Raw genomic sequence first — 13,875 nt, 5'->3', positions numbered from 1 at the left:
TGAGGACACCAAATGCATATAAATACAATCATTAAAATCTGAAAAACATTAAAATCAATCAACGTGCATCAGTTAACTAGAAAAAGCCCCTAATTACCTTAGTTCCAATCAAAACACCTGAAAACAAGTACCCGGCATCCTGAGCTCCCATTGATTTTCATCAAATAAACATAAACTTTAAAACTAATAAACAGAAAAGTATCTACATGACCACTCCATTTTTCAGATAATCCAAGTATGAAGAACATCTGGGTCAATACATATGCATCAAATTGCTTGAGAACATCCCAAGTTCCCTTTTTTTTGGTCCCATTACAAGAAAACTGCTCATACCACATAAATACATCCTCATATTATCATTGAAGCAAGCAGAAAAAATTTAAAACTAAAAAGACAAACACATGGAAAAAGTTGCATCATGTGGTAAATGGCTGAAAGACAAGGCAAAATCAGTTACCTTCACAACAAGCAGGGGATAAGTCACAACAGTCGCCCCAAGTTTAGCAACAGCTCCAAGAAGAAATACCTGACCAAAGAAGCACCATAGAACGTGAAAACACCAAAATGAATGTAAAAGCATTGCAACGGCAACAACAGGAGATGCAAAACACGAGGTCATTGGTCTACCTCCAATGCAGTCACTCCTTTTGTGGCTTTCTTACTCAAGGTGCGTCTTTCCTTCTGCTGCTTCAACATGGTCTCATACAGCATGAATTGCATGGAAGGGTTGCTTACATGCGAACAACCAAAAATCCTCCGCTTGAGCATCAGTATAACATTATACAAGGGGCCTATAATCCTCCGCTTGAGCATCAGTATAACATTTTGCAAAACATGAGAATGGCCATAGTTTAAAAACCAGAAAAGTCAAACTAGAGTTGAGTCAAAGAGTAGGTTAAGTTCTATTGAGTCTTAAAGACCATGAATTTTTTGAGTTATCAAACTATGATGTACCAGAACTCCCAATATTCAGATGATAGGGCCTAACACCTACAAATTGAGTTTTCACAACAAAGATACAATAAATTACAAGTTGAGAAGCAAGCTGAGAAGAATGCAGCAATGGCTGCATGGTCTTCTTTGAAACAATTGCCAAACTTGGGTTCTTTGTCTCAATCAAACAAAGAGACTGAGAGCAAGGCTTTTCATACCTACATAAGCAACAGAAATTACACAAATTTTATGAAAGTAGTGGACAATACTCGCAACAGAATCAACATGGCCACAAGCTCGGCAATCTCGTTTGCAAGAAACAAACCTGAGCCCACCATCTTCAAGAATGAGATCCAAGCATATTAAATATTTTGTGCCAATTTGTGTTGGATGAATTGAATATGTTTTCAGTTTCAGCAAAATGGTATTTTCAGGACAGCTATGGTCTATAAATTATCACCTCGTATTGACAAAACGCCACTGAACAAGAAGCAATGAAAAAAGAATGCAGAGGTTTAGAGCATAATACCTATGGCAATGATCTTCTTCCTATCCATGCCACCATTTCTACCTGTAAAATCATATTATAGAGAAGATCAATAAAACATAAAATCATTTTGATGTAATAATACCATTAACGCCCATTTTCTTACACTGAAATATTTGGTTTCTTGCCAGTAAAAGAAAAATGAATCAATCAGCTATTGCAGCAGCATATAAAAGATTTGTCCGAAATAAATTACAGGAATTTGATTTGCCTTGCTCTGCTCCAAATATATGATGGGATTTCGTCAGAAATCAAGCAATTTGTTAGTACGCTGCAGAACACGACCAAGATAGACACTTCATGAGCAAAAGAATCAACAAAAAATAATATGTTTACACCATCAGGGTTAAATCCATTCAACTCACAATGTCTCCATGTCGGCCATATTCTCCAATGAAGGGAAAGACATAATCCTTTCAAATCAGATATCCACCTGAAAATCAAAACATATTGGATTCAAAACGGTAATTCATATCATACTACTTCCATGGCTGGATATAAATTCAAGGAAATTCCAAGCAATAAAGCAGCAACAAAAGAAGAACATATTAGATTCACCAAGAGAGCGATGTTAGAAGGAATACATCCCATCATAGACGTGCCTTGCATAAGCCTGCAGTGGTTCAAAATGATAGTTCATATAGATCTTCTCATATAGAAGCATTTTCTCTTTGGTTTAACAAAAAACCTATATCAAGTTGGCTGTAAAACTTGCTCAGCAGCTAAAACTTTCCTAAAACCAACTATTCCCAATTGGGAATGAACTAAAACACTATTTGGCTAATGATCCTAACTAATTAGGTACTCTTAACTAGGATATCTTGCTAACTAGACTGACTTAGGAACTGACTTAAAAGTAATCTTAAAACTTCTAGATTAGGACAGTTCTTCAACTCCAAGCTGTAACTCAACATGGAAAACTTTCCCAAACCATATAACTAAATTTGGCTCTTGAGGGGTCCACATGACGACTACTTGAAAGAAAGTATTTAAAAAAGGAAAAATAATATCAACCACCATTCGATTACACCTATATGCATAATTGTAAATGCATTAAACATTAATCATTTAACTGAAAATTTTTAACATATACATTAGGTTGGGCCCCGCCGTGATGATCACCTAGTTGAAAAATAAGGCCTGCCTATTACTCATCAGGGGGGCCACATATCAAAACAATCAGGCCACTTGGCAGTCAGAGACATAGCATTTTTCAGCCAGGGAAGACAGTACATTCTCCCAATAGAGCTAGCCAATATATATCCATACCATTTATCACAAGGAAAATCTTGGAAATTTGAAATTTTCATATCGCCCCATTCTTCTCATCAGTGGCCCCTAAAATGAAACAGTTCAAATTCGATCAATGGATTTTGGTTGCGCCATTCATGGCCTTACATTTATTATCAATAGCTTCCCAATCTGTGGTTCAAAAAAAAAGAATGGAATTCCATAACCAAGTGAATAGCACTGACTTGGTTCAAAGAAAAGTACATTTCTAATTTGGAGAGCATTGGTGTTTGGACGTTAAAACCCCAAATGGTGACTTTCAACAAATTGAATGCTGCCACATGTAACCTTTCAAATTTCAATCAAGCAAAAGAATAATTTAGCCATACTAATATTTTAAGCTCTACCAAGGTAACAATCATCAGTGACCTACTATGCTTACATGTATGGATTTGAATTGTCCTGATTAAGAGTGGAATTCATAGCAATGACTTGTATTGGATTCTGTTCTTCCTATTTGTCAAAAAATACTATGTTCATAAATAAATTGCACCTTAAAAGAGATAATAAGATCATGGCATGAAACCATAATAGAAGGGATTCAGCCGTAAATACTATTTTAAGCTCTACCAAGGTTAGCAAGAAAGCCCTCAAGCTGTGAATTTGGAGAAACAACATAAAAAATCCCGGATCTAGGAAATATTGAACATGTAGCCATTCAGATCTCTAGCCCTTTTCCATTAAATCTGAACCATTTATGGCATTCTCAGGACATAATCCAGTGGTTAGGATCGCCTTTACCCACCAAGTCCATCCAAAAAAAAAAAACTATAAAGTTTAGGAAACTGTCCATCGAAGAAGACCATGAATGGAGAAACCAGCAGCAATCAAGACTACCCCATCAAATAAATGTAAGAGATCTAACCATCAAAGAAAAATCAAAAAAAAGAAAAGAAAAAAAGAGAGAGAGAGCCATCAGACACCAGTGTTCATCTCCGTAGAGCAAACATAGTTGTTGTACGGTCCGCATCATGGTTAGCCATTTTCAACAGAAAACAGCTACATCATTTGGCAATCTTTTATTTCATAAAATAAAAATAAAAAGACACAAATAACAACCAAAAAAGTCCTAAAAAATTACACAACCAAAACAGAAAGGGAATTAGAAATCCAAAAACCCTAACTCTCGGAACATATGAGAGAGAGATGAAGAATGGCTCAGATAGAAATGGGTTTGTCGTATATCAGCACTGAAAAAATCAGAGTGGTGCATGACTTTCATTTCCTCATCACATGCATCCTTCACCTACATTTCCTTTAACAGAAAAATCTACACGCATTAATGAAAACAAGAGAGATGATGAAAACCCTAACCTTCTTAAGAACCGGAGGGAGAGGGAGGGAGAGATTGAGGGAGAGTGAGCAGACAGAGAGAGGAAGAGGGAGAGGCAGAGGCGCACGAAAGATGGATATGGAAATCCTCTTCTAAAATGAAACGTTACTTTCGAATCCGACAATTGTGAGTTTTCCATCATTTATAACATAAACTATGTTAACAACCATACATTTAAGGGACCATTTACCAGATGATTATGATAGTCTTATATAGGAAAAAAGTACAAATATTAGCCATTTGCAATTAGACCCATTATTTAGATATTCTGGATAAGACCATCTCAATGCCATTATTGTTATAAATGAGTCACCACTATTTTACCTCAACTACAAAACTCGCACATTGTCACTGTACAATAAACATCCCGTTGAGATTTGGATCTGGTAGGCTCTATGGGCCCCACCATGATGTATATGTTTTATCCCCGCCGTCCATCCATTTCTCAACGTCATTTTCGGGTTGATCCCTGAAAATGAGCTTGATATAAATCTTAGGTGGTCCACACCAAGGGGAAACAGTTGTGCAGCCAAATATCATGATACTTCAGGATTAATAAGTCTAATTGGATACCGTGGACCTCACCACATAAAATAGTGGGGAGAGTGATTCCCACCGTTGAAACTATCTTAAGGCCCACCATAATTTTTATTTGAAATATAACCTGTTCAAAAGTTAAAAAAAACATGAAATAAGATAAAACACAAATGTCAGCTTGATCTAAAACTTTCATGGTCCTTGAACAGTTTTTAATGGTGGGTGTTACTATCCCCACTGTTTTCTATGTTGGGGCCCACTGGAGCTTTGGATTTATTTTTGGATACTGCCCTAAAACAATCTCTCCAAATGGATGGAAGGCGTGGATATAAAACATACATCATGGTGGGGCCTAAAATTGAGAGGTATATAAATATCAGGTGGACCACACCACATGAAAACAATAGTGATTGGATATCCATCATTAAAATCCTATGTAAGGCCCACTGTACTCTTTATTTGGCATCTAATCTGTTTATTAGGTCATACATGCTTAGATGGAGAGGAAAAACAAAAATCATTTCAATTCAAAACTTTATGGCCCCCAGAATGTTTTAAATAGATGACGGTCATTCAACACTATTTCTTGTAATGTGGTCCATTTCAAATTAGGAAATGCCTCATTTTTGGTCTCATGTCATAAGATGATCTTTAAAAATAGATGGACAGCATGGATTAAAAAATACATCATGGTTGGGCCCACACAGCACCAACCACAAGCCATTGGATGGTGTAGGAGAGGAGCCAATTCGTCCCCTTATTTGTGGTGTGGTCCATTTAATCTTTGGATATGATTCATTTTTTGGATAATTCTATAAAATGATCTCAAAAAATGGATGAACGGTGTGGGTTGATCCCAAATTTTCGGTAAATCCAAAACCCAAGTGGACCATGCCACACAAAACAGTGTCGAATAATGATTTCCACCGTTGATACCTTCCTTGGGCCCACAGTAATGTTTATTTGTCATCCAACATGTTCATAATATCAAAAAAATATGAATGAAGGGAAAACACAAACATAAGCCTAAATATGGGCCACACCACATAATTTAATGGAGGGGTTTCCTTAGAACATTCATAATCATATATTAGGTCTGCCTAAATGTGATTCACATATCCAACCCACTCATTATGTGTCCCACTTAGATGAGGGGTCGGACCAATTTTCAACTGCATCCATGTCTGTATTAACTTATAAACAGGTTGGATCTTAAATAAACATCGGGGCGGGCCCTGAGAAGGTTTCAATAGTGCGTGTCACTATCCCACTCTTTTCTATGGTGGCTCCACTTGAACTTTGGATCTGCCCCGTCAGTCAGATGCATCATTCCATAGTGGGCCACGAGCTTAAAAATAAAGTCAATACATGACTTGGGTGGGCCACACCACATGCTATAGTTGAGAGGGTTACCCTCCCATTAAAACATTCATAATTATTTATTGGGCCCACCTAAATGTGGTTCATGGATCCAGCCCATTCATTATATGTGTCCCACTTGGATGAGGAGTCAAACCAAGTTTCATACACATCCAAAACTCATGTGGGCCCCACCAAATGCTTTTATATGTGGGGCGTACACAATTAACCTCATGGGAAGTTCCCATGAGGTGACCTTATAGTACCATTTCACTATTTAAGTAACTCCTTCATGGGTGTTATTCTAACCATGTAGGGCCCACCTTGATATATTTTATGTATATTGACACTGTCCATTCACTCTATTTTATTAATCATTACCCTCAATTTGACTAGTTACTCACCTCGATCATACTACATATGAGAAAGATATTGGGTAAACAAGATTGATCAACAATTTGAGTGAATTTTGATTTAAACATCTGAAGTTATTTAATCTTCATGTCCAGACTAATTAGATTGTCAAAAAACAGTTAAAGGTTGTTTATAATATCAAAAAAATATAAATTAATAGAAAACAAAAACATCAACTTGATCCAAAACTTCTATGGCCTCCAAGAAATTTTAAATGGTAGAGGTTCAATCACACTATTTCCTATGGTGTGGTCCACTTGAGCTTTGGATATGCTTCCTTTTTGTTCTTTAGACCTCAAATTATCTGTTAACATGGATGAATGGAGTAGATAAAATAAATAAATAACGATGAACCCCACAAAGTTTACTTTGGTAAAGGTAACGAGTAACTCACTTAAATGTAATGGAGAAAAGTTTCCTTAAAACATTCATAATCATATATTGGGCCTGCCTAAATGTGATTCATATATCCAACCCACTCATTATGTGTGTCCCACTTAGATGAGGGGTCAGACCAAGTTTCAACCGCATCCAAAACTCACGTGGGCCCCACTAAGTGTTTTTATATTTTTTAGGATGTCTTCACATAGTTTTAAATGGTATGGCCCACTTGAGTTTCGTTTACCGATGATTTTTTAGATATCTCATAATGTAAAGGGGACACATCAAATTCACAGTATTGATGTTTGACACACATCATGATAGGGCCCACAAAACTTACTAACATCAATTCTTAGGTTCTCACGAAGTCAGTAAGTTGGGTCACAATTTTAACCAGAATATTTGACCCATTTTACATGTCTAGTCTATTCACTCTATTTTACTATCAATACTCTCAATTTGACTAGTTACTCACCTCAATCAGGCTACATATGAGAAAGATATTGGGCACACAAGATTGATCAACAATTTCAGTGAAATTTGATTTAAACATTTAAAGTTATTTACTCTTCAATTTGAACTGATTAGATTGTCTAAAAATGATTAAAAGTTCAATTAGTATATGGGCCTAATAATTTAGTAATTTTAGTTTTCACAAATAAATTTAACATTTTTTTTTTTTTCAAAATGTATATTTTTTTACTCTTTTAACTAAATATCAATTTTATTATAAATAAATTTAGCATTTTTTTACAAAATTTAGTTTTTTTTTTTAAATATATTTTTTTTTACAATTTGTCAATTTTCTCACAATTTTCTTTAATTTTTTAAACTTTCTTTTTCAAAATATCATTTTTTAAATCTCGCTTTTGTTATCTAACTTTTTATTTTTTTCTTGTCAAAATCCAAAATTTAGTTTTCTTTTTAATTTTATTTTTATTTTTACAATTTGTCAATTTTTTTACAATTTTGTTTAATTTTTTAAATTTTCTTTTTCAAAATATCAATTTTTAAATCTCACTTTTGTTATATAACTTTTTAATTTTTCTTGTCAAAATACAAAATCTAGTTTTCTTTTTTAAAAAATATATATATTTTTTACAATTTGTCAATTTTTTCACAATTTTGTTTAATTTTTTAAATTTTCTTTTTCAAAATATCATTTTTTAAATCTCACTTTTGTTATATAACTTTTTAATTTTTCTTGTCAAAATACAAATTCTAGTTTTCTTTTTTAAAATATAATTTTTTTTTACAATTTATCAATTTTTTTCACAATTTTGTTTAATTATTTAAATTTTCTTTTTCAAAATACCCTTTTTTTATCGAATTTTTTTTCTTCAAAATTATCAACATTATTCAAAGTTCTTAATTTTTTTTTCAAAATCTAGATTTTTATAAAATTACAGTTTTTTTTTCAAAATTTAAATTTTTCTTAAACATTGTTAATTATTTTTCTAAGCTTATCAACTATTTTTTTTTTTTTTTTAAATTCATAATTTTTTTGAGCTTGTTAAATTTTGACCTCAGGATTAGAGACGGTCTTTGACAGGGCTATAAGACGGTTTAGGACCGTCTCTAATAGAGACGGTCTTTGATAGTCTCTAATAGAGACGGTCCTTCACAGTCTCTAATAAAGACGGTCTTTGCCAGGGCTATAAGACGGCTAAGGACCGTCTCTAATAGAGACGGTCTTTGACAGTCTCAGATTACAAGTAAAAGACGGCCAATGACCGTCTCAAATGACCGCATAAAAGATGGTCAAGGACCGTCTCTAATGCGGACGGCCAATGGCCGTCTCAAATGACCCATATAAGACGGTCAACGACCGTTTTAAATGATTTATGGACGTTCAAATTTTTGAGACAATATTAAGGACGGTTAGGGGCCGTCTAAAATTTTAGAGACGGTTTACGGCCGTCTCTAAAGCGTCTTTAAACCAAGCAATTTTAGAGACGGTCCAGAACCGTCTCTAAATCCGTCATTTTTTTCCATTTTTCACGTAGTGTTTCACGTTGGGCGCAACTCTTAAAGCCCGACGGATGAAGAGTTGTAATCAAACTAAAACTTATTATTTATAGTAAAAATGAAATTAAAATAGGGAAACAACCGTCGATCTAGGGATTTTTTATAAATTTACCTTGGGTAACCCAGCATAGCAGGGTTGGTTGGCTAAAGTAGATCGTCTATCCCAAAATCATATATTTTACGTCAGATAACTCATATCGGATTGCAAGATACGACCGATCTAAGATCCAATAGTCCGGATCACTTCTGTCATCAACTAGGCCTTTTTTTATCCATCTTTAAACTGTCCGCCACCTGCTCTACATCAGGCCCCCAGAGAGCCCCTGACCGGACCGTTACCCAATCCCTTCCCCAAATTTCCCACCAATAAAATGAAATTACACGGTTTCTACTGGACCACCAGAGAACCGGTCGTGCCGACCGCAAAGACAACTCAGCCACCCTGGCATGCCTATGTGTCATTCTCAAAAGTTCAAAATGTGGAGACCAATGTAGATGGGACCTAAACCAAAATCACAATAATCTTTGGATCCTCACCGTCCAATTTGTCGTCTTCAAGTCAATAGCTATTGAGGAAAACATAAAGAGTCCAAATTCAATGGAAGGCATCAGATGGCTTAGAAATCAAATTATTCTGATTTTGGGGCTATCCTCCATCCACAGCTGGATGTATGATTTTGACGGTCTGGATTGATGTAGATGTGTACCTCACTTATAATGAGGATAACGTGCAACAGTTGCAGTGAAACCAAAACCTAGCTAACCTCAATGGAGACATTTTCAACTGCCTTTGCTATCCTCCGCACGACACTGTATAATATTCAGACAGTGTGCAATGCACTGTCTCCGAATCACGGGGAATTCATTGATAGTTCACCACATTTTAAAAAGAAATAGAAGTAATACTTCTAACGTATACATGGCACGCATTTCCAGTAATCCAAACCGTCGGAATAGTTCTATATACTCCAGGTGTATCATAGGCCTAAAATCTACTTGATCGAACGAGCTTAACCATCTGAAATTTAGAGATGAGTTTAGATGAACAATTACGTTTTTAACAGCCCCTTCCATAGTCGGGCCAGTTTCGTTTAATCAATATAATTTTTAAGCTACACTCCATCTACGATGGGCCCTACAACTCGGATAGTCTGGATTGATTCGTGTGGCCCACATCTAAGATGGTCACAAACTATCACTGTAGCCTTCTGTACATTTTAGTATTAATGCCAAAAGGTCATGAAATACAGGGGTTTGCTAATGCTACAGGCGTGTAGATCCTTACATATGCACACGAGGGATTCTGCATCACAAGGCGACATGTTTTATAGATCGGAGCTTTCCATCAGGCGAGTTATAAATTTCTAGATCATCTAGCTTAAAAATCAAATCATTTCACGTTCCAACTTGGCCAAATCTTATCAAAACAAATGAATGGTTGGGAAAAGGCTTTTATCCGTAGCCTACAAAACAGTAAAATTATCTTATTTTTTAAATCACAATATCAAAGAATTATTTACAACCCTAAAGAAAGCTCAGATTTTATACACGTGTTTCACATATGCATGCGTAATGTAGCTTCAACGTCCGTGTACGGGTTTATACGCATGGGAATTATCAAACCTCATGTACGGATTACAAGCGTGCGGAAGTAGTAAACCTCAGCAATGTCTGCTTCTTTCGTCCTTCGCATGTTGGAAGACTTCTGCATGCTCTGAAGAACGAGTAAACAATGCGACCGCTTTTGGTTTACCGAGTAAACCTTCACGCACTTCATTTCCTATTGCTTATAAAACCCAACCCCATGATCTTTTGAGCCATCCACACCTCTCTCTCTCTCTCTCTTCTGAGCCATCCACACCCTCTCTCTCTCTCTCTCTCTCTCTCTCTCTCTCCAAATGGCCATGTTGAACACTTGCCTCTTCTTCTTACTTGCTATCTTGGCCATGACCCATATCTCATCAGCATCACTGAAAGTGGGACACTACAGATATACATGCCCATCTGCGGAGGCGATTGTACGACAGACAGTGAGCAAAGCTGTTGCTCGGAACCCGGGACTTGGCGCCAGCCTAATTAGGATGCATTTCCATGATTGCTTTGTTAGGGTAAGTTTTCTTTACAGAGCTAAGAGATGTTGTTATTGTTATGGAGGTGGTACCAACCTTGTGTATTTGTATTCTATGTGTTACAGGGCTGTGATGGTTCGGTCCTACTCGATTCGACGCCTGGAAACCCTTCTGAGAAACAACATCCGGCCAACAATCCAAGCCTACGTGGATTTGAAGTGATCGACGAAGCGAAGGCTTGGATTGAAGCTCAATGCCCGCATACTGTCTCCTGCTCTGACATCATTGCCTTCGCGGCTCGTGATGGTGCCTACAAGCTTGGTGGCATTGACTACGCCGTGCCAGCAGGCCGCCGCGATGGAAGAGTGTCTGTTGAAGCTGAAGTCGGTCAAAATCTCCCCCCACCTTCCTTCAATGCCCAGCAACTCAAGGAGAACTTTGAGCGAAAAGGGTTGTCTCTGGATGAAATGGTGACACTCTCTGGGGCCCACTCCATCGGCGTTTCTCATTGTTCTTCCTTCGTGAATCGCCTCTACTCCTTCAATGCAACACACCCACAAGATCCTTCAATGGACGGCAAGTTCGCAGCCTATTTAAAAACCAGGTGTCCCCCTTCAACTACAAGAAACGGTCAAGATCCTACTGTGCAGCTTGACATGGCAACACCGAATCGCCTGGATAACAAGTACTACCAGAATTTGAAGCACCATAGAGGAGTATTGGAGTCAGATCAAACACTACTTACTAGCCCCTCGACATCGAGAATGGTGAGGAACAATGTGAAGCATCAGTCAGCATGGGCGGCAAAATTTGCAGCGGCCATGGTGCACATGGGGTCCATCGATGTGCTGACCGGCTACCAAGGAGAGATCAGGATGAACTGTAGGGCTGTGAACTTTTGAGTCATTCCAAAGATTGGAATTGCTGAATTTGAATCAAAATATTGTTTACTATTCTTTCATTCTTTTGAATATATCTTTGATTTGTTAAAAGAGAATCCAAGTGTTAATTAGTTGGTAAGATCCACATGGAGCATTCACTACAAGAAAATAGGCCTTTAGCCACAATTTTTTAGCCTCAGTTGAAAATATAGAGGCTGAATGTGTCTTTTAGCCTCGGTTGCTAAGGAATTGAGGCTAAAAGTTCATCTTTCGCCTCAGTTGTATAGGAACCGAGGCGAAAAGTCTACCTTTTAGCCTCAGTTGCATAGGAACCGAGGCGAAAAGTCTACCTTTTAGCCTCAGTTGCATAGGAACCGAGGCAAAAAGTCTACCTTTTAGCCTCAGTTGCATAAGAACCGAGCGAAAAGTCTACCTTTAGGCCTCAGTTGCATAGGAACCGAGGTGAAAAGTCTACCTTTTAGCCTTAGTTGCATATGAACCGAGGTGAAAAGTTTATTTTTTAGCCTCAGTTGCATAGGAACCGAGGTGAAAGTCTACCTTTTAGCTTCAGTTGCATAGGAACCGAGGCGAAAAATCTATTTTTTAGCCTCAGTTGCATAGGAACCGAGGCAAAAAGTCTACCTTTTAGCCTCAGTTGCATAGGAACCGAGGTGAAAAGTATATTATTTTAGCCTCAGTTGCATAGGAACCGAGGCGAAAAGTCTACCTTTTAGCCTCAGTTGTATAGGAGCCGAGGCGAAAAGTCTACCTTTTAGCCTCAGTTACATAGGAACCGAGGCGAAAAGTCTATTTTTTAGCCTCAGTTGCATAGGAACCGAGGTAAAAAGTATATTTTTTAGCCTCAGTTGCTTAGGAACCGAGGCGAAAAGTCTACCTTTTAGCCTCAGTTGCATAGGAACCGAGGCGAAAAATCTACCTTTTAGCCTCAGTTGCATAGGAACCGAGGCGAAAAGTCTATTTTTTAGCCTCGGTTGCATAGGAACCGAGGTGAAAAATCTACCTTTTAGCCTCAGTTGCATAGGGATCGAGGCAATAAGTCTACCTTTTAGTCTCAGTAGCATAGGAACGGAGGCGAAAAGTCTATTTTTTAGTCTTAGTTGCATAGGAACCGAGGTGAAAAGTCTACCTTTTAGCCTCAGTTACATAGGAACCGAGGCAAAATGTCTACCTTTGATACTCTGGCAGAATGTGATGGATGATAAGCAGGTACTTAGAAATTGTATAAATGGCATGCCTGTAATTTGAATTAATTGGTGTATGGTGATATTTGATGATTTGACTAGATAGGTGGACATTTATTGGATGGTTAAAATGAAAAATATCCAATGGTCCTACTTCAACAATCAAGTGTCCATGAATACAAACGCACCACACATGCTAACATGATACGTGTGAGAGATCTCATATGTTTATAAAATGGCTTGCACTTTTCATGTGTAGCTTCATGAAATCACGAATGCTCATCGATCGTGAAATCCAAGCCAATGGATTTCTCAATTTGAGTCATGCCAAAAGTCTACTTCTTAGCGTCAATTGCATAGGAACGAGGTAAAAAGTTCACTTTTTAGTCTCAATTGCCTAGGAACCGAGGCCAAAAGTCTACTTTTTAGCCTCAGTTGCATATGAACTAAGGCTAAAAGTCTACATTTAATAATATTGAAAAAAATTGAGAATCTTGAAAGAATTAATAAATTTTAAAATTTTTGACAATTATGAAAAAATTGAGAATTTTGAAAAAAAATTGAGACAATTGTGAAAAAATTGAGAATTTTGAAAAAAAAAATAAAATTGAGAGTTTTGAAGAGATTTGAATTTTGAAATTTCTAAGAACTAAGAATTTGTAAAAAAATTGAGAACTTTTAAAAAATTAAGAATTAAAAAAATGATAATTATGAAAAAGTATGATTTTTTAAAAAAAAAATTGAGAATTTTTTAAAAATTAAGAATTTTTAAAATTTTTGAAATTTTTGAAAAAAAAAAGAATTTTGAATTTGAGAATCTTGAAAAAAATTGGAAAATTTTAAAAAATAGGAAAATTTTAAAAAATTGAGAAATTTCAAATAATTGAAAATTCTAAAAAAA

At 36.5% G+C, this 13,875-nt stretch overlaps 2 protein-coding genes and 1 non-coding gene across 3 annotated transcripts; 1 reads left to right on the top strand and 2 right to left on the bottom strand.

The window, feature by feature from the left end:
- Positions 1-315: 315 nt before the first annotated feature.
- LOC131225291 (peroxisomal nicotinamide adenine dinucleotide carrier-like) lies at positions 316-889 on the bottom strand. Its single transcript, XM_058220800.1, has 2 exons — positions 628-889; positions 316-526 (listed from the first exon to the last, which is right to left on the bottom strand). The coding sequence occupies exons 1-2, from the start codon at positions 811-813 to the stop codon at positions 386-388; spliced, it is 327 nt and encodes a 108-aa protein (XP_058076783.1). The 5' UTR covers positions 814-889; the 3' UTR covers positions 316-385.
- A 3,035-nt stretch (positions 890-3,924) lies between these two features.
- LOC131226531 (small nucleolar RNA Z221/R21b) lies at positions 3,925-4,008 on the bottom strand. The gene has a single exon (XR_009161906.1). It is a non-coding gene; the product is annotated as a small nucleolar RNA Z221/R21b (small nucleolar RNA).
- A 6,712-nt stretch (positions 4,009-10,720) lies between these two features.
- Positions 10,721-11,793, top strand: LOC131225979 (peroxidase 5-like). Its single transcript, XM_058221608.1, has 2 exons — positions 10,721-10,930; positions 11,017-11,793. The coding sequence occupies exons 1-2, from the start codon at positions 10,721-10,723 to the stop codon at positions 11,791-11,793; spliced, it is 987 nt and encodes a 328-aa protein (XP_058077591.1).
- Positions 11,794-13,875: the final 2,082 nt, after the last annotated feature.

The sequence above is a fragment of the Magnolia sinica genome, chromosome 14 (genome assembly GCF_029962835.1).
Source record: "Magnolia sinica isolate HGM2019 chromosome 14, MsV1, whole genome shotgun sequence".
In the NCBI taxonomy this organism is placed as follows: Eukaryota; Viridiplantae; Streptophyta; class Magnoliopsida; order Magnoliales; family Magnoliaceae; genus Magnolia; species Magnolia sinica.
Note: the sequence above shows the minus strand (reverse complement) of the source record. Positions and strands in the feature narration are given on the sequence as shown.

Excerpts from the sequence above, each read along its gene's own strand:
- LOC131225291 (XM_058220800.1), bottom strand. The coding sequence starts at position 813 with ATGCTCAAGCGGAGGATTATAGGCCCCTTGTATAATGTTATACTGATG. Across the intron at positions 527-627 it reads AAGGAGTGACTGCATTGGAG|GTATTTCTTCTTGGAGCTGT; the intron begins GTAGACCAATGA and ends TTCTTTGGTCAG.
- LOC131225979 (XM_058221608.1), top strand. The coding sequence starts at position 10,721 with ATGGCCATGTTGAACACTTGCCTCTTCTTCTTACTTGCTATCTTGGCC. Across the intron at positions 10,931-11,016 it reads TCCATGATTGCTTTGTTAGG|GGCTGTGATGGTTCGGTCCT; the intron begins GTAAGTTTTCTT and ends TATGTGTTACAG.